This window comes from Tamandua tetradactyla, chromosome 20 (genome assembly GCF_023851605.1).
Source record: "Tamandua tetradactyla isolate mTamTet1 chromosome 20, mTamTet1.pri, whole genome shotgun sequence".
In the NCBI taxonomy this organism is placed as follows: Eukaryota; Metazoa; Chordata; class Mammalia; order Pilosa; family Myrmecophagidae; genus Tamandua; species Tamandua tetradactyla.
Window position 1 is genome coordinate 30,819,825 of NC_135346.1, and position 19,708 is coordinate 30,839,532.

Consider the following 19,708-nt stretch of genomic DNA (forward strand, 5'->3'; position numbering starts at 1 on the left):
GTAATCATGTTAAAACACTGAATGAAGCTGCATCTGAGCTATAGGTTTTTTTTTGTTGTTTTTTTGTTTTTTGTTTTTGTCTGTCTGGTTGTTTGTTTGTCTTTTTTTTTTACCATTATTATTACTTTTATTTTTTTTCTCTATATTAACATTCTATATCTTTTTCTGTTGTGTTGCTAGTTCTTCTAAACCGATGCAAATGTACTAAGAAACAATGATCATGCATCTGTGATGATGTTAAGAATTACTGATTGCATATGTAGAATGGTATGATTTCTAAATGTTGGGTTAATTTCTTTTTTTCCCGTTAATTAATAAAATAAATAAATAAATAAAATTAAAATTAAAATTAAAAAAATTTTTTAAAAAAGTACCTACAATACAGTAAGTACTCCATTGGAACTCTCCTTTCTTCACAAGGCAGGAAAAATAATATGAATAAGGATCTAGAGAGAAGGAGGGTGCTTCAGGACTGTTCAGGCCTAGGGTTAATGTGGTATGGGACAGAGAAATATGGATAAAAGACAGTTGGGCACTACTATCAGATTTTGGGGTACCCTAGCAATGCATGGGTGTGCACTCCTTCCTTTCACTGAACCTTGGCTTCTCTGGGTGTGTAAAGAAGTGGTAAATTGGTATTAATGTTCTGTGGCTCCTATAGTTTGACCTTTTTTTATCCCGACCTTTTAGTTCACCTGGCCTGAATTCTTGGGCTCTAGTGAGGTAAACGTGGAGGACTTTTGGGCCACGATGGAGACAGAGGTGATTGAGCAGGTGGCGTTCCCTGCCAGCATCCCTATCACCAAGTTTGATGCCTCTGTTATTGCCCCCTTCTTCCCACCACTCATGAGAGGAGCTGTGGTCGTCAACACTGAGAAAGACAAAAACCTGGATGTGCAGCCAGTACCTGGTAAGACCACCTGGTAGCTGACAGGGTCAGGGAAGGGGCTGTACAAGAGTCTGGGAAAATAGTCACAGTAAGACAACCCATACAGCACATGTAGAAAGGGTCTGGCTCTTCTTCAGGGCTCCTTCTGAAGGATAAACCTATGACAAAATCCCCAGAGAGAAAGTGATCAGTGCAGGACTTGCCTCCACTGCTTGATGTTCTGGAGGCCTTGCCCCCTGTTTTCATCCTCACGCAGGAGAGACTTCCCATGACCATCTCTTGTAGGCAGTGGCAGTTCCTTGGTGAGACTGCTCCAGGAGGGTACCTGCAAGCTCGAGCAGATTGGCTCTTACAGTGAGGAGCACCTGCAGCACTTGCTGGGCCAATGTGGCATCCCCTTTGGAGCAGGAGACTCCAAGGTAAGTGTTCAAGGTGGGCATGGGAGTCTCTGGGGAGTAGCAGGGAAGAAAGGGGCTTTGGGAGCAGACTGGTTTGTTTACTTTATGGGCAAGGATGTGAACCTCTGTTATAGGGCACCTATGTTGGACAGAGAGTGCTGGCAGGCAGGGAGCTTGGGAGATTGTCAGGGGCCAGACTTGACAAGCATGCAAGGCCTTCCCCTCCGTTTGGTTTCTCTTATTGAAGGTGGTAAGACCAAGCCTCTGGAGTCAGGGATTTTGCCTTTCTCACTGTGTTCAGATAAGCTGCTTTACCTTTCTGAGCCTCATTCTCATTCTCATTTGTAAAATGGAAATAACCACAAATATTTGACTCATGAGGTTGTTGGGAACATATTTTATACAGTATCTGGTTACCAGCTAGCCAAGTTCCTAGAAAAATGGTGCTATTACATACATAGAGAAAATGTGTGTTTTATTCATAATTTACCTTCCTTCATGTCTGTGTGTTGCTGAAAATTATATGCTTCCTTCAAGCAGTGAAGCAATGGAGGCAAGTCCTGCACTTAAATTCAAATGTTAACCCCTCTTTGAGGCTTGCTTTGCCCTTTACTTTAAAAAGTAGGAAGAACCCAGGCCTCAGTGTCTGGTAGCTTGGTTACCAGGCTGGCTTTGTCTGTCAGCTGAGCCTTTTTGGGCCTCGGGGCACCCATTTGTACCTAGAGGAGATTGAGCTAGTAATGCAAGGCCTGCTCTGGCCCCGACAGTTTATTCTTCTGCTTTAGATACTGAAGTGAACAGTTGATACTGAGCATTGGGCCTGATCCTTTTAGCATTCACCCCTGTGTTTATTATCTTCTTCTGCTCCAGGACCAGCTTTGCTTCTCCTTGTTGGCCCTCTATGAATCTGTACAGAATGGAGCCAGGGCTAGACAGCCCCCACCTCATCTCACAGGGGGCAAAATCTACAAAGTGTGTCCCCATCAGGTAAGAGGATAAAAATGGGGAACTTGGTAAATTTGTTAATGTTAGGTTTACCTGTTGCCCTGAGAACAGAGATAACTATGAGAGGTTTCTCCTGCTCTTCATTCATAAGGAAGGCAGACTGATCAGATGAAGTGACATGAGATGAGAAAGTGGGGTTTGAGTGTAATTGCAAGGAGTAGGCCAGGGTTTCTTTGCCTGAGTACACATGGACATCTTGAGCCAGATGATTCTTTGTTTTGAGGGACTGTTCTGTGCATTATAGAATATTTATCAGCAACCATGGCCTCTATCCATTAGATGCCGGTAACTCTTCCCTTTTCCCCCATGCATCCTTTCTCTCTAGTTTTGACAACCAAAACTGTCCCCAAATTTTACCAGGTGTAACCCCCGGGTATCAAAATTACCCCTGGTTGAAAACCACTGCAATAGACAGATGTGAGATTATCTTCAGAAAAGAGAGGATATTGTTTTGTCTTGTTGTTTTTACAGGAAGACTTATTACAGAAGGACCCTGGGACTGTTTGTAGGTGTAGGAATGCCAGGAGCCAAGGGTTCTTGTGGGACTGTTCTCTTACCATGTCAGAGTCCATATTCTTTTTCTCTCCCTTATTCCTTGGCTCGATTCATTGTGGCAAGCTCCGGCTCACAGCATTTTCTACCAACTAGTCTAGCAGACCTTGCTGCTGACTGCCAACAAGGTTCTCAGGATTTCCCAGGTCAAACCTGTCTGCACAGAGAATCTGATTGAGCTAGCTCATCCTTGGGGCTAGGACCTAGGTCACTGGGCTGCCTATGGGCTAGGGAGGCAGCCTAGGTCATTGGTGAATGAGTATTTAGCACCCAACCAGATGCCAGGCACTGTGCCAGCTGTTACATGTACCGGAGTGAGCAACAGAGATGTCATATTTTGGTGGGGCAGTAAAGTTAATACAGCCTGTGGCGATGGCTCTGAAGGAACTTGACAAGGCCTGAGATAGTAACACTAAGGTACCTGCTCTCTGTGGGGCAGGTAGAGAAGTCTGAGACCTGAAGGTTGGGGAGGGGCCCTACTGCTGAGCCAAGGAAGGAAGTTCTGGATAAAGGGAAGTGTGACCAGTAAGGGCCCTGTGTGGGAAAACACAGTGAACTACATGGAGGGAAGTTGGAAGTATTAGCAGAGGCCAGATCACATAGAGCCTTATAGATCATAGTAACAATTTGGGTTTTATTCTAAGTGATAAGGGAACCATTGAACAGTTTTGAACAGGAAATGGCTGTGAGGGCATGGTCCAATTCGGGTTTTAGGAAGATCACTCTGTATGCCTCTAGGAGAGTGTGGCAGACTAGGCAGCAGTATAGCTCTGGGACAGATTGAGTACTATGCCACAGAGTACGCCCAGGAAGATTTCAGGGGCAGAAAACCCTCTGTACTTATATGAAAGCTTATGTTCTGGAAGATACTGCCTGTACCCTAGGCAGGTCAGCGAATGCTCAAAGAATTGTGTCCATGTGATGGGGGACATCTTAGGAGAAGCACTTGAAGACTCATAGAAACACATGAGCTACAGATCACCAGGCTGTGAAAGGAGAGTGGTGTCCCTTGTAATCAGCAGCCGGGGCTAGTGGGTATGAAGGTAGGGAGATTGAGGCAGAGGCAGAATTCACCAGTGTATGCAGAACTGTCCAGCCATGGGATGGTGCTTGAGGGACCCCATCAGTGGAGGTAGGTGTTCACTAGACTATGTGAGGGCTCCTATATGGACAACACATCAGGTCTTGTTGGGAGCTTGCTGAAAATACAGATGCTTAAACCTCACCCCAGAGACTAGAGTTCCTTAGGTTTGGGTTAGGGCCCAGCAATCTACATTTTCTAACTAGCTCTTAGGAAATGGTGCTGTGTAGCCAAGATTGGAACCATTGGCCTTGATGATTCTTTGATAGGGTGATGAGGACAGGTTGGGATTTAAAGCAGGTGCCCTCTGAGGTGCCTTTCTGTGTCAGTTGAGGATGGTTTCCTCACTCCTCTCAGGTGGGTAAGGATGAACTGGTGACTTTATTTAGGGGCAAAAGTAAGAGGGGAGCAGAATGTCATCAGCTCTGGCAAGATGGCTATGGCTTCAATCATGAAAATTATTTGTTCCTCTTCCTGGGAAGCTGCAAGTGAAAACTGTGCCAAGGCTGTCTGCAGGTTGGCTTCTCAACACTATTCTGTGGCCTTCTTCCCTACTCTAGGTGGTCTGTGGCTCCAAATACCTCGTGCGAGGTGAGAGTGCTCGTGACCATGTGGATCTCCTTGCCTCTTCCCGCCACTGGCCGCCTGTCTATGTGGTAGATATAGCCACACCGGTGGCCCTGTGTGCTGACCTCTCCTACCCAGAGCTGACCAGCCAAATGTGGGGAAGGAACCAGGGCTGTTTCTCTAGCCCCACAGAGCCACCTGTGGTAAGTTACTGCCTGAAAAACTTGAAGAAATCTTTCAGGCTGAACGTGTCTCACCCCCCTGGTGCTTTAGGAAGGCCTTCAGGGAACCATTTCAGAATCCTTTTTCTTCACTAATTGTTTTGATGCTTTGAAGCCAGGAGTTTCACAAAAATTTACTGGCCAACACCTGTGTATGGGGCCATAGCATGTCATTTAGTGTGCCCATGGAATCCTGAACACAGGAGTCTTGGGGTAAAAAGAGATTGCCTTCCAGATAAGCCTAGAAAATTGCTGTTTTTGAGAGTATTATACATATTGACCTGTGAAAGGCCCCAGCCCGCCTCGGGGTGCCCCTGGAACTCCCCACAGCTTAAATGGCTGTGACCGTGAATGACCATGTGGCATGCCTATTGTACCTATTATGATTTAGAGACACGTAATTTAAATGAACACTCACCTTACCCAACACTCTCTTCTATTAAAGGGGAAACTAAGGCCCAGAAGAGAGTTGGACTTGTTCACACAACAGTCTGTTGGCGGAACCCTTGTCATTGTGTCTTGATACATTATGGCAGACAATTGTTCTTAACAGAGAAGCACTGGCTATCCAAGACCAGCCATCCCCTTTGCTAAAAGAGACATTCAGACTATTAGAAGGAAGGGAAAGAACAGAAGTGAGATAGGTACCCCTGCTGGGATGCATTGTGGGAGGCTTTGGCCTTCCCGGCTTTGCCTTGGAGGGGACATCATTGCCATCACTCACCTTTTCCTTATTCTCTCAATACCTGCTCCAGGAGGTAGACACTGTTACTGTCTCTGCCCTCACATGAGGCTATGGTGGCACAGAGAAGAGCAGGAGAGGGGACTTGCCCCAGGAGACAGTGAGTGGAGAAGCTAGGGTTCTATCCATAGCATCTGACTCTTTTGCTCCCACCCACCACACCTTAGTCATCCCTTATGTGAAAGTAGCTTCTTATGTCTCTTCTAGAGCGTGTCCTGCCCAGAGCTCTTGGACCAGCATTATACCGTGGACATGATAGAAGCTGAGCACTCTGTCCAGCACCCTGTCACCAAGACTGCCACACGCCGCATTGTCCACGCAGGCACACAGCCCAGTCCAGGTGACCCCAGCACTGGGCATCACTCCCTGGCCCTGTGCCCTGAGCTGGCACCCTATGCAACCATCCTGGCATCCATCGCAGACAGCAAACCCAACACTGTCCGTCAGCGGCCCATCGCCTTTGACAATGCCACCCACTATTACCTCTATAACCGCCTCATAGACTTCCTCACCAGCCGTGAGATCGTCAACCGGCAGATCCATGACATTGTGCAGAGTTGCCAGCCTGGTGAGGTGGTCATTCGTGACACCCTCTACCGCCTTGGGGTTGCTCAGATCAAGACAGAGACAGTGGAGGAGGGTGAGGAAGAGGAGGTGGCTTCAATGGCAGAATAAGCCAGGCTATTGTACAGGGATTCACCACCCCTATGAAGCCATAATAAGGGCCTTGCCTGAAGCAGATCTATCCAGGGGACTGGTGGGAGTGTTCACCTGTGGGTAGGGCCTCTGACTGCTGGGACTGACCAAAGAGCTTCCATTTCTGAACACAGTGGGGCCTAGGGTCCTTGGTCCTCAACCTAACCAGTTGCCTCACCTTTTGGGGGTCAGGATGGGCATCAGGGATCCCCTTGCTGGCCCTGAGAGAGCACTTGGGGGACACAGTTGGGAGGTAGAGGAAAAGGCTGGTACATGGTGACTTCCTGGAACTCGCTGTGGGTGGGGGCGGAGAGCAGGAATCCCAGAACAAGATGGGAAGGCTGTGAGGCATCTCTTCCCACCACTGAGGAACCCCATTTCGATTCCCCTGCAGCCTCTTGAGTTCCTTAGCCTGTTGCCTTTGACTAGGGGCCTTGAGGGCCTCATTAGCTCTAGGGGTCTTTGGGCACTTGATTCTCCCCAGAGGAGGGATCCTTTCTGGCCAGAGCCTATTCTCACTGCCTCCGAATGTGGGAAAAGCTGAGGAGGGAAAAATAGCCAGCCACAGCTCCCTGCCCCAGCTGTAAGGAAGAGGACCTCCTTCCTCCTTTCTCTGGCCACTGCTGCTGCACTCTACATCCTGTCTAGGCTATGGGACCCTCGCCACGGAGGGGATTTGGCCCATGGTCATGACATAACGTGGCAGCAGTAGGAAAAACTCCCTTCTGTGAAGGGGAAGCATACTGGGCCCTAAGGAAACAGTGGTACTAGCTCAAGTGCCAAGGTTTGCTTAGGGTATGGGAATTGGCTGTGTGTTATTTAATTTATTAAGAGGAGTGGAGTAGGTGGCTTTTTTCTCCTTCCTCTTCCCTGATGAGAATAAAGTTTATTAAATTATCTGGTTTGGGTGATACAAGAGTCACTTCCATGGTTATTGTGAGGGGCACAGCATGTGTGAGCTCAGAGCTGCTGAGGTTGTCACTACACATGAAGACGGGAAGGAGGTCCCAGGGAATTGATAGATACTTGTGTGGTACAAAGAACCAGAGAGGCTGGCTGTGTTAATGCTGTTAGTTTAATATTGACAGAGACATCCCGCAGCATGACTGTTAGTTATGATGAGTCAACTTGGGAGAGTGCGTGCTTCTTGCTTGCTGTGGCCAGCCACACGTCAGGGCCCCAAGACTGCCCTCCGGCCCAGAATGATGGGGGACTAGGCAGAACACCCTAACTTTTAGCTGCCACTTGGCTCATTACAACAGTACCAGATTCCTTGCAGGGTGGGGGTGGTAGCTGAAGAAGGCTGCAGGGTACAGACACCAGGAGGTACTGTTAGATTCTTAAAAAGGAGCTACCCAGTTCCAAGGAACTGAGCTGAGCACAATCTCAGCACCAGGCCCATTCTTGATGGTCCATGTGGTCAATGAGAGAGATCCATCTACTCTGCCAATCTGTCTAGCCCTGAGGACCCTTATTTTCTCAGAACAAGGGCAGCTCCTGAGGACCTGGACACAAAAACAATCCATTTCCATTGAGACACAAGGGGGTTCCTGGAAGTGGATTAAGAGACTGAGTGAGGGTTCTACCAGTTGGCATAGTGAACCTGAAGCTGACAGCATTGAGAACGTTGTGGGGGCGGGGGGATTGGGGGCTCAGCCCCCAGCCCCTGCCTGGCAGTGAAGGCCCAGGCTCTGGAAGTAGGGTCCTCTCTGACCTCCATGAGTCCCTCACATTCCTGAGTTTCAGAGCTGGGCCCGGCTGTTAACCAAGGGCAGTGTTTTTATGTTCTCTCCACGTTGCCCCATCCATAGAGGAGTTGAAGCTTGGAAGAGGGGAGAGGCAGTGCTTCCCTGTCATCACCTCCTTAGCAGAACTGGTAGTTGTTGGGCTGCAGCAGGGGCTGGGAACTATCCCCTTGCTCACAGCAGGCCAGGTGCTCATTGGAGCTCTCCTCCTCCGGCTCACTGTTGCTGCTGCTGCTGCTGCTGCTGCTGCTGCTGCTGCTGCTGCTGCTGCTTGGCATATTAGCATAGTCCTGAGAGTAGGAGAGGTCAGGAGAGGTCAAGAGTCTGCTCCCAATCCTGCGTGCTTTAACCAACTAGCTGCCCTCAGCCTGTCCCACCTTACCTGCTCTTTCCTGTCCACTTTGGCCTGCTCCTGAAGGAGGGAGCAGATTTGCTGGAAGGTGGGTCTGTGGGTAGGTTCTAGGTCCCAGCAGGCCTGCATGATAGCATATCTGGAGATGGAACAGAAGCTGCCCATGAATGGCTCCCCAGGGATCATCATCCCTTTCTGTCCTCTCCATACCCCCTGCCCCATAGAGTCATACCAAGAGAAGATATCTCCAAATCTAGTCAAAAATGAGCTTAGTACAGACATGTGCTAAAGTCCTTGGCATGCATTATCTCATTTAAGCCTCATAGTAACTCTTGCAGGAAGGTACTCTCATCCCTCCCATTTTGTCAAATGAGGGAAGAAAGTTCAGAGATGCTAAGTATTTTGCCCAGGTCCATTGGATGAAGAAGGAGCAGTCCTGTAGTCTTAGATGGGTTTCAGAGGCTAGTTGGAGGGAATAAGTGGCTGGCTGGCTATAGCAAGACAATAAAGTGGCTGGGGGAATAGGGGCCGGTGAGGGTTACCAGCTAGAAAGAGTGGGGAAGCAGTTCTGTGGCTGGCTGGGTGGATTCCACCTAAGCAGTGACTGACATTGGGTGAAGGGCTTGGCTGTGAGGAGATGGCTGGAGGAAAGATGCCATGGGTGGACTGGCCAGGTGGCCAGTGGTAAAACTGTGGTGAGGGCAGTCTTGCTGGTCATGGGCAGGGAACAAGTGAGTCCTTATGGGTGCTGCACTGAGTCTTCTCCCTCACACCTGGACACATAAAAGGGGCTTGTTTGTAGAGTCTGCCATCAGAGATGCGAAGCCTGATCCTGGAACGTTTTGGCCAGAGGAAGACCAGGACCACTTCTTCTTCCAACCAAATCCGAAATGGGCCTCCTCCCTCTGGGCCCCTTCACTTACATGTTCTTTGGTGCAAATGCAGGCTGAGCCATTTGGTATCCGTCCTTCACCAGTTTGTAGAACTTGCTGTTCACCAGGATTCCAGGGTAGGGGTTCAGCCCTGCAAAGGCCAAGATCCTATAAAAGGCCACACTCAGGTGCTCACCTTTCACCTGTCCCCATGAAGTTGAGGTACAACAAGTCCCACCTGGACTGTAATGATCATAGAACAGCAGCTACTCTTTTATAGCATTTACTATGTGCCAGGCACCATGCCAAGGCTTTAGGGTTATAGGAAGATCAGAGTCTTCACCCTGGCCTATCCCATGTCATACAAAGAACTCCAGCACAGGCTTCAGAGTCAGACCAAAACTTTAGTTGTTTATCAGTAATAGAAGCAATAACGTACCTACACCTCATAAGATTGTTAGAGGAGTGCATGCAAAGGAATTGAAAGCTAGTAAGATATCAGATTTCAGGCAGAGTGGGGAAACAGCATTCTAGGTAACAAGAATTGCACAAATGTGGGAATATCCCTGAGGGAATAGATGTCAGGTGGAGAGTCCAGCCCACCTGGTGCTGGAACGCTTGGTTATGGTAGCCCTTGCCCATCCCTTCATTCCAACCAGCCCCTGGTCTGTCCTGGCCACAGGCAACCTTGACTAGCATCCTCCATGTACAGGACATGGCGGGGGTAATCAAAGTGGGATCTGCCTCAGATGGAGCCCTGACTGAGCCCAGTGGCTTACCGAGTGAGAAGATCTCCCAGAGGAGAATGCCGTAGGACCAGACATCACTCTGAACTGTGTAGACGCAGTCAAAGATGCTCTCCGGAGCCATCCACTTCACAGGCAGGCGGGCCTGGCATGGCAGTCCTTGGTTACCTTTCAACTCTGGCCACTGCCCCCTCCCCAGCTCAGCCCACCCCTTCCCAGCACTCACATTGCCCTTGACGATGTAGTTGGAGTCATTCATGATGTCCCTAGCTAGCCCAAAGTCCCCAATCTTGGCCACACGTCCACTGGTCAACAGCACATTCCGGGCTGCCACATCCCGGTGGATGCACTGAAGGAGAAGTGCAAGGTCAGTCTCAGCTTCATCCCCTCCCTGAGTCTAAGATTGGGGAGGAGCAAGGAGAGTCCCAGAAGGCCTCAGGAGCCTGAGGAGAGTGGGCAAAAGTTGCGGCTCTTAACACTAAGCTCTGGTCCCTACCTTCTCCAAGGCCCAGGTCTGAGACAATGTTTAAAAACTGCCAGCTCCCTAAGCAGTCATGACTCTTCTACTTTGAGCAGCAGGAGCTAGCTTAGAGCTAGAATCCTAGAAGCATTGAGTCCCTTCTCAGGGCCTTACCCTGGAACAGGCCCTCTCCTAAGCACTGGTACACACTGTAACCTTGTTTAATGCAGGGTTTCGGTTTTTGTGCCCATTTTTATAGATGCGGAAACAGAGGCGTAGGTCAAAGTGCTGCTCAGTCACACAGGGAGCACAGCCAGCAATCAAACCCATTATTCCTACGCCTGTGTCCTAAGGATGATGGAAAATGCTACCATTTCCCAGGCACTGATTTCTGGACTGAGTGTATTTTATACATCATCTGTCACAACTCCAAGAAGAAGGTTCCTTTGTTCTCATTTTACAGTTAGAAAGTCTCAGACATTCCCTGTGAGTAAATAGCAGAGCCAAAATGTTTAAAGCCCACAAGACCATGAGGGGAGACAACAGTTATCATATTGCTGAGTAAAAATGAGAAAACAGAGTCTGTCCTTGAAACTACTACACCCCCCAGCTTCTGCACACTCGGGAAGCACAGCTGCTCAGGCTGGAGGCACTACCCCTGCCGCAGGGACTCCTCCAGGGTACACCTTTATCCTACTTGCTCCTGCAGCCCTTTGTGGCCTATGTCCATTTGCCCTCTAGCACTCTACCTCCTCCCCTGCTTCGGCTTCTCTTCCCTCCTCCTCATCCTCACTCTCCAGCCTCACAGGGCTTCAGCTTCCCTCCTTCAGGGACCTGGTGGCCGCATGCTGGGACCTACTTATCAACTCACATTCTTGGAAGCAAGGAAGGCCATGCCCTGGGCCACTTGGCTGCAGAAGCTGAGCAAGTCTCCGAGCTCCAGTGGCCGCCCATCCTCCTTATTCAGATCTAGGGTGGAAAGAGGCTTCGTGGCAGTCCTGCCACCTTTCAGCCCCACCCCCCAGCAGCCCTTCACCTCTCCCCTGGCCCTGTCACCTCCCTACCTTGTTCAGAGAAAGAGTCATTTGAAGAAGAAGTGGAGACGGGCCTCATCTCCATGTAGGTGTCCACACCCTGGCTGGAGAAGCCACTGTCCCTACAGAGGAAAGGGTCCAGTCAGAGCTTTGCCCCCAGCTGCTCCCACAGAAGGGACCTGGGGTCAGTGTGAACACCCCTTCCTGACAAGGAACCCCCACTGCCACATTCTGTTCAAGTAATCCTTGATCTCTGCTTAGCCATCCCTGGTAATGAGGAGCTCCAAACCAATTCTATCTTCAGGCAGTTATGCCTGTTAGAAAGTTCTTCATTGTTCCTTCAGCAAATCTGTTTTAGGATTTTCCTCCTGGTCCCTGCTCTACCCTCAAGGGCCACAGAGAATTTGGCTCCCTTTTCCCCATAATAGCCCTGCAGGGATTGAACATATTCTAGGGCTCCTTCTTTGAGCCCTCTCTTCTCGACCAGTGGTTCTCACCCCTGGATTCATGTGAAAACCATCGTGGAGTTTTTAACAATCCCCAGGTCTGGCCACCAGACCAGTTACTTGATAATATCAAGCAGAGAAATCCATTCATTTGCATGTTTAAATCTCTCCAGGTGATTCCAACATGCAGCCCAAGTTTAGACCCGCTGGTCTAAATGTGCATCTGAAACTGTAACTAATGTGCATGTGAATGACATTGGGAGCGCATTAGAATGACGATTCTGAATCAGCAGGTTTGGGTGGGCCCAAGATTCTGCACTTCTATTGGCATATGCTGCCACACTTTGGGTAGCAGGTGGCTTTGAGAAACACTGCTCTGCAGTAAACAGCTACTACTACTAACATTCCAACAACTTTTTGATTTCCAATCCCCTCCCCTTCCTATCTCCTCCCCTGTAGAGATGTGCACCTTGATAATATCCACACCCTACTGTTCCCAGAAACACAACCTAGGCTTTATGTATGGTGTGACCATGGCAAGGTCATCCCCTCTCTAGTTCTAGAAATGACACTTATATTAAAGTAGCCTAGGATGCCGCTGGCAGGATTGTTTCACATACCATCGAGCTTGAAATCACCCCACCCCTTGAATCCCTTCCCTACCTGCCAATTCTACAATGAAAACCAAAACTTTGCTTTGGTTCTCATTTTTATATTATCTGGCCTGAGGTTCCAACCTGCAGAGGCCCAGTGTGAGCCACCCACTCAGAGGGTGTCAGAATCAGAAGAGGAAGTGGACCCTGTCAGGCCTCCATTTTCAAGGACACCGGATGGAGAGGGATGACCTCCTTCCCCTTTTGCCTCCCCAGGCTCGGCAGCTGACAGCGGCTAGGATAGGAGTCCCTCATGCACCCTTTGCATCCCGATCCTGTCCAGGCCTCAGCAACCTGGCTCAGTCCTCACAAGCCCCCCAAACTGAGACCTCTGAGAGAGCAGATGGTTCAGGTGGGTGAGCCCTAGACCAGGACTCAAGACAGCAGAATTCTAGCCCACGCTCTGCCTCTGCCCTTGACTCATGAGTGACACAAAACTCACCACTTCCCTTCTCTGGTTCCCCATGTGGCTCTGTCCATCTGCCTCTGGGTGGCTTCCAGGAATCAGCATTACAGAACAACAGAGCCGGAAAGGCCCTGGGAGGCCATCAAACTCAATCCCCTGGTGGATTGCCTGGAGAAACTAAGGCTTGGGCCTGGCCACAGTCACATAGTTTATCCTGCCATTTCACCCCCTCTCACCCAACAAGCTCTCAGATTCCATCTCCATTTCTGCATGGAAGAGCAGGGCACTGTTACTGGCTACACCCCAGTGGAATGGGTGCCCTGCAGCCCCCACAGCACACGCTATGTGAGAAGTAGGGCAATTGACCCCAAGATCTGCAGGTCTCTGACCACGGCACCAGGCTTGGATCCTGGTGGATCTTCCAATCCTGCATGAAGGTGATGGTCTGATTAATGCCTGTCCCCACCAGACTATGAGCTGCCCATCTTTTTCCCTCCATACTCCCAGCACACAGTATTTGCTGAATGATGGTAATAAACAGTAAGGCTATATTACCTGGGGTGGCTACTCTTGTGGTGCAGATGGGAGCGTGAGGGCCGTATCACCACCCAACCCTAAGCCAGCTGAGGGGACAGACCCCAGGGTCCCAGCTCCCCATCCTGCCCCCACACACTACCCTTTGCCAGGCACTACCTGCGAACATATTTCTTCTCCAGGTGAATGTTCTTGTAGCTAGTGCCCCCGTCAGCACCTTGGTTGGCACTCAGGCTGGGTCCCAGCATGGCCTCAGCCTTACGTCGCAGAAAGTTGAGCAGGTCGCCGTGGCAGCAGTACTCAGTGATGACCAGGACAGGGCCTAGAGCAGCCAAGAGAGTGGGGGGGAGTGGGCCTGCACCCTCAAACTCCGCTCCCCCATGTGAACAGGAACACAGGGCTGGGACAGTGAGGTACCCTGGACTGGGACTCAAGGTACTTGACTTCTAATCCTGACTGAACAAGCTTCTCTGCCTCAGTCACCCCATCCATCTAAAGCAGGGGAGCTCTGAACATGTTTTAAGCCAAAGAATTCTTTCTTCAGAGTAAATCCATGGTGACTAAATATCGGACATATAAAAGAAATCTGTTCTAGTTGAAGAGGATGGGGGTGGGCTTGGAGTCCCAACCACCCTGTGTGGACCCTGGGATGAGTGTTTATCAAGCACTTTTGGATGAGGGCTTCACTAGACCCAACTAGACTCCCTGGGGGCAGGACTCAGAAGCCTGCAAGTTTTTCTCCCTCTCCAGGTGATTCCAATGCTCACTGCTATCTGAGGGCTGATTAGGGCTCCACAGACTGTGAGACCCAAGGGAGGCTTCAGATTAGTCTGAGAGTCTGGCTTAGGGATTTAAGGGATGTTGGGGCAGGGTATCTGACTGGCATTTGGAGGAGATGGGAATTTGGGGTGAGGTGGCCCTGGGCCCCCCTTCTCTGCCAGCACCCTCACCTCCATGGGTGCATGCTCCTAGAAGGTTGACGATGTTCTCGTGCTGGCCCAGGTGACTCATGATCTTCAGTTCAGACATGAGGGCCTCCTTCTCGTCCGTGTGAGCCGTGGCTGGGGGCGGGGCCGTGGATCCCACGGAGGGGAGAGGGAAAGTCGCAGTGAACCACACAGAGAGAGAAGGGACCAACATGCAGAAACCCAGGGGAGGAGGCAGGGGGTACAAAGTCCAAAAGGCAGAGAAGGAGAAATGCAGGCACACAGGTGGAAGTTAGGGAGTGGGGGTGAGAAAAGAGATGGCCCATCACTGAGTTGGTCTCAGGATGCAGGAAGCCACACGGAGACCAGGCCATTGTCGGGTGGCCTGTATGCAGCCCCGGTTCCACTGGGCTTGGTCAGAAACTTCTCTGCACCCAAATGTTGACCTTGGCCTCCTTAGAGCCAGATGCTTCTCACAAGGGAAGTACGAGTCCTTGTCCCTAACCCCAGGCTCTGCCCCAGGCTCCAGACAGGCTGAAACGGTGGGCAGTGCCTCCTGTGACAACAGGGCCAGCTCTCCTCTAACATACAGCACTCCCCATCTCCTTCCCAATACTTCCAAGCCCTTCCCCTCACTCACATTTCAGCATCTTCACAGCCACCTTCAGGACAGCATCTTCCTTGCCCAGACCAAAGGCTGTGGCCTCTACCACCTTCCCAAAGGCACCAGCTCCCAGGGTCTTACCTGCCACACACACACACACAAGTGCCTTAGGGCCTCTCTCTAAGGGCACACAGGTTCCCTGCACCCCTGCTAGCTCTGTGACAGGAGGAAGGGCACAGATGCTGTTGAGGTCCCATCTCACCAAACTGCAAGTTGTTTCGGGGGAACTCCCACTTCTCATTGTAGGGCAGCTGGGTGGGGTCGATGAAGGTGTAGCTGTTGCCCTCGTAGCTCTCAATGATCTTCCAGCGTACCTGGTACTTGGGCTTCTGCAGGAGAGGGAGGAAGGCAGAGGTCAGAAGGCCTGGCGGGCGGATCCTGGGTCTCAGTGTGTGGGCAGCCCCATGGCACTCAGAGAAGGCAGGGTGAAGCCTGGTAGCGTGATAAGAGGGGCCACATCATCTTATAAGCATGGCACTGAGAACCCAGCCCCGGCTCTGACTCCACTTTATTGTGTGGCCTTCCTTTCTGCAAGCCTTCAAGTTCCCCTCCCCATGTATTGAAGGAGTTGGACAGGATAAACGGAGGGCCTTGAGAGTTCTGATAATGTGGTAATTCCTAAGCCAGAAGGGAAGGTGGAAATTGGGAACCAACCAACCATCCAGCCAAACATCCAAACATTCATCCTTCCTCCCATCCATCCATGCTTTCATCCATCCTCATATCCAAGTGTTTTACTGAGCACCTATCTTCTGTCAGGCACTGCTGATTCAGACTCTACTAAAACAAAGTCCCTGTCCCCATGGAATTCACATTCTATGACCAAGACAAGCATTAAGCTCAAACAACATACTTGTAGAACATTTTCCACTGGTGCTGTGAAGAAAATAAAGCCTGGAAATGGGATAGACAAGGCAGGGGGCAGGGAGATACAATTTAAGTCTGGGAAAGCCTCTGGGGAGGTGACTTTTTAGTTCAACAACAGAGGGAGCAGCCTTGTGATGACCAGGAGGAGGCTTCCAGGCACAGCGAGCAGCAAATGGCATGAGGTGGGAAAGATTCTGGCACGTGTGAGGGTCAAGAAGATGACCGGTGTGACTCGAGGGGAGGGAGAGGAGGTTCCAGAGGCAGAAGGGTGTGGTGGGCCACGACGAGACTGTGGGTTCCCATCTAACTCCGGGGAGAAACCCGATCTGACTTCAGATCAGATTTTAAACTGCAGAGAGAGATTCCACCTGTTATACACTAAGTGTCTGGCTGGCCAGGGCCATTGAAAGAGCAGAATTCCTTCTGAGGCTTCACGTGCAAGGAGGCAGAGTCCAGATCTGGGGACACAGAGCAGCTGCCTCTCTCTTTCCTGCCCAGGGCAGCAGCTGTGCGGGGACCACGCCAGGGGATGCCTGGAGAAATGCTGATGGAAGACCGAGTTTAGCGGGAAAGTGGAAGCTGTGTCAGGGCAGTGGAGGACATCGGGGCCTTGGTTCAGCAGACCAACTCTCTTTCCGGTCAGGCCTCGGGGACAGGGACCAGCTTGCCTAAGCTTAGCAGCTGGGCTTCTTCCCTGGGCTCCCCACTCTGGGAGACAGAGAGAATATGAGCGGGGGTTAGGGAGGAGGCTGGCACGTGGCTGCAAATCTTACACTGATCAGGGGGAGAGATGGCAGGCAGCCATAGGAAGGAAGTTCCAAATGGTAGTTTGGAAGAAAAGACTGCAGTTAGACGTAAGGAACGTCTGATTCAGGAAGGGAGACTGCGGTAAACTTAAGAACACCCATGTTATGGCTTGGGAGGAGAATCTGAAATGGGACTTAAGGAAGAACTTCTGGAGTCTCAGAGGATTTACATCCTGCCTGGAGGTACCTTTCCAACCCTCTGAGATAGGGACTGAGAGCAAGGAGGGAAAACTTTGACTTCTCCTGGTCAGTTCCATTTCCAGCAGCCTCTGTGGCCAAGGCTGTTTGCTTCCCTCACCACTTCTCCTTCCTTTGTTCCTCTGCAGCTGGGCCTGAGTCAGGCCCCTCCTTGCCCCTTGCCAGGCAGGGGAGATGGAGAAAGTTGGGGTGTGGTGGGGATCAAAGCGGGAAGAAGTCATTTGGCTCGAATCTCAGATTTCCAAATCTTGGACATCGGTACCCAGAAGGGGACTGCCGCAGGAATCCCTGCCAGTTCATGTGAAGTGACCACCCTGTTCTGCTTGCATCCCGCCCCCCCGCCCCGCCCCAGGGTGCCCAGGCATCACTGGAAAGAGCTCCCCGAGACTCAGCTCATGTGTGACTTCCGGAGCCTTCTACTCAGAGAAGAGCCATTCTAGAGAGGTCAGGATAGGAGGCCTCAGGCCAGATTTCCCAATAACGGGAACAGTAATCTTTAGCCTATGAGTACTTCCTCTGAGGGGGACACTGTGTTGACGCTCAATGTGCGTCATCAACGTGCATCATCTCATTTATTCCTCCTGACAAGCCCAGGCTCCATTCCCACCCCATACACCCCTGGGGCCCGAGGTGGGCATGGGGGCATCAAAGCCCCAGCAACCCCCCACCCCACCCCCTCTAGGCCTGCTGGATCCCAGTGGGTGGATGTGCTCTGTCCCAGGTAGGTGGAGACCTCAACAACTCCGGCTAAAAACTTTGGGGTCCTTCCTGTCCATTTTAATGTGCCCGCCCCCAGTCCTCAGTGCTCAGCTCTGGCCCCCAGAATCTGGGCCTCTCCGGTGGCCTCCCTGCACCCTGGCCTTCCTCCCCTCCTCCTCCTAGCCTCCAGCCTGCTAACTCGTGCCCTCTTCTCTTCCCCCATGCCCCCCCCCCACCTTGTGGTCTCTCTGGGGGCCAGAAAGCCAGTGACTCAGCCCTGAGGCCACAAACAACCCTTCCCACAGACAGGCAGTAGGACTGGCCAGGCTGAATCCACAGTGAAGCCATAAGGCAGGAGGATAGGACAGAGCCCTGAGGCAGGAGAATGACCATCTTGACTCCTCAAGGTCTTGTCCCATAGCATGCCCTGTCTCTTGGCCTTCAGGTAGGCTAAGGGGGCAGCTGAATTTCCTGAGTACATGCTACGAAATGGACCCAGGGAGAGAGGGTAAGGTGTTCCTAAACCACAGCTGGAGGCTGCTCAGCCTAAGGCAGAAAGGGCTCAAAGACGGACTGGGCCCTTCTCTGGAACCTCTGTTGGGCCATCCCTGACCCAGAAGGCAGCTCTCTGGGGTGAGTGGGAGGCAGTTTTCTGCTTCATATAAGGCAAAACTTTCCAACAGTCGTAGCTGCTCAAAGAAGGAACAAGTGGCCACAAGTGAGGTTGGCCCTGTCCCTGGAGGTGGACAGGCAGACCCAGCAACCACTTTTGCGTGTTGTCAAGGAGTTGCCCAGCCCCAGACATCCTCCAATTCCAAGATACATGACCTAACTTTGGTTCCCCAGTCGACTTCCCTCCTGGGCCAAGGGTGTGGGGCTCCCATTACTAAGCATGTCTGTGCCCCACACCAGGCTGAGTCCTCTATGCACACCATGTCATTGAATCCTCATGAAGATCTGGTGGCTGCCGTTTTCAGTCCCATTTTACAGATAGAGAAACAGAGGTTTAGAGACATCAGCTTCCCCAGGTCCCTGAGCCAGAGACCAGCAGAGGCAGAACTTGGACCCTGATCTAACTTCCAACCCCAGGCTCTTAAACTATCAGTAGACATTTGGCATATCAGAGGAGGACGGACTATTAGAGTCACCCACTCCCCTAAGGAGGGGAAACTGAGGCCCAAAGAGGGCAAAGTCATATGGTGAAACGGTGCTAGAAGTCTTGACCTGAGACCCTGAATTTTGGGGGCTGTGTTCGGAGCTGCCTCCTCCTTCTGGGTGCAGCCCTGAGCACAGGGAACCCATCTCCATGGACCCCTGGGATTCCGTCCCCCACCCCCACTCCCCACCCCCATCCCATCTACCCTGCTCATCCCAAGCCCACAACAACCCCCTAAGGCAGATGTTGGGAAGAAAAGGCAGCAAAGGGGGCCCACAGTGGATTCTCACCTCTACGTCACATCACTCCCTTGTTCCGGCCCATTAATGGCCCTGGGCCTGCAGGAGGGAGGCTAGCCCCTCAGGTCCCCAACCTTGCTCCACCCCTTCTACCTTCTCTTCCAGGTACCAACATTTCCAGAACTCATCCCTGAGTCTAACCCTTGCCTGCCCCTTTTCACACACTGCCCTCTTCCGCAGAAATGCCTTTTTCCAAGACTCATCCGCTACCGCATCCCGCCGTCTTTCAGTACCCGAGGCCAGGCCCCGCCCCGGGCAGTCTCCCCGCCCCACCGGCCTGAGAACTGGCCCGGGCCTCCCACAGCCCTCAGCCGGGCTTCCTCAGGAGCTGACCCCTCTGGGCATTGTCTTTTGTGTAAGGACGCAGCTGGGCCCTGAGGCTGAGAGCTCAGAGCTCCAACCTGAGAGGTACCAGGAAGCAGTCCCAGCACCACCCCTGAGTCCGTGGGGCCGATTCCTTAGCCTTGCCAAGACTCAGTTTCCTTACTGGTAAAAATGCAATTAGGGTCCCCACCCCTGGATTGTTGTGAGGGTAAAACCAGCACATTCCATGGGAGGCTGTTTCACGTAATGGTTCAAAGCCCAGCTTTGGAGTCCTTCCCCTCAGGGTTAAGACCTGATTCTGCCATTTACACACTGCTGGTCGTATCAGGGCAACCATCTCCACTGCTCAAATCTACTCTGTAGCTTCCTA

General features: G+C 51.4%; 2 protein-coding genes across 2 annotated transcripts in view; one reads left to right on the plus strand and one right to left on the minus strand.

Annotated features, from left to right (window-relative positions):
• Positions 1-10,251, plus strand: part of HMGXB3 (HMG-box containing 3) — an 85,513-nt gene extending 75,262 nt beyond the window's left edge. Inside the window, exons 16-20 of the mRNA XM_077137392.1 lie at positions 691-910; positions 1,175-1,308; positions 2,158-2,274; positions 4,486-4,695; positions 5,663-10,251. Of these exons, the coding sequence (XP_076993507.1) occupies positions 691-910; positions 1,175-1,308; positions 2,158-2,274; positions 4,486-4,695; positions 5,663-6,130 (1,149 nt within the window). The 3' untranslated portion in view covers positions 6,131-10,251. The remainder of the gene's footprint in view (positions 1-690; positions 911-1,174; positions 1,309-2,157; positions 2,275-4,485; positions 4,696-5,662) is intronic.
• CSF1R (colony stimulating factor 1 receptor) overlaps positions 7,209-19,708 on the minus strand; it is a 30,784-nt gene continuing 18,284 nt past the window's right edge. Inside the window, exons 11-21 of the mRNA XM_077137393.1 lie at positions 15,192-15,318; positions 14,966-15,070; positions 14,350-14,460; positions 13,559-13,721; positions 11,391-11,482; positions 11,198-11,295; positions 10,093-10,215; positions 9,900-10,011; positions 9,172-9,271; positions 8,279-8,387; positions 7,209-8,186 (exon numbers count right to left, since the gene is read on the minus strand). Of these exons, the coding sequence (XP_076993508.1) occupies positions 8,016-8,186; positions 8,279-8,387; positions 9,172-9,271; positions 9,900-10,011; positions 10,093-10,215; positions 11,198-11,295; positions 11,391-11,482; positions 13,559-13,721; positions 14,350-14,460; positions 14,966-15,070; positions 15,192-15,318 (1,311 nt within the window). The 3' untranslated portion in view covers positions 7,209-8,015. The remainder of the gene's footprint in view (positions 8,187-8,278; positions 8,388-9,171; positions 9,272-9,899; positions 10,012-10,092; positions 10,216-11,197; positions 11,296-11,390; positions 11,483-13,558; positions 13,722-14,349; positions 14,461-14,965; positions 15,071-15,191; positions 15,319-19,708) is intronic.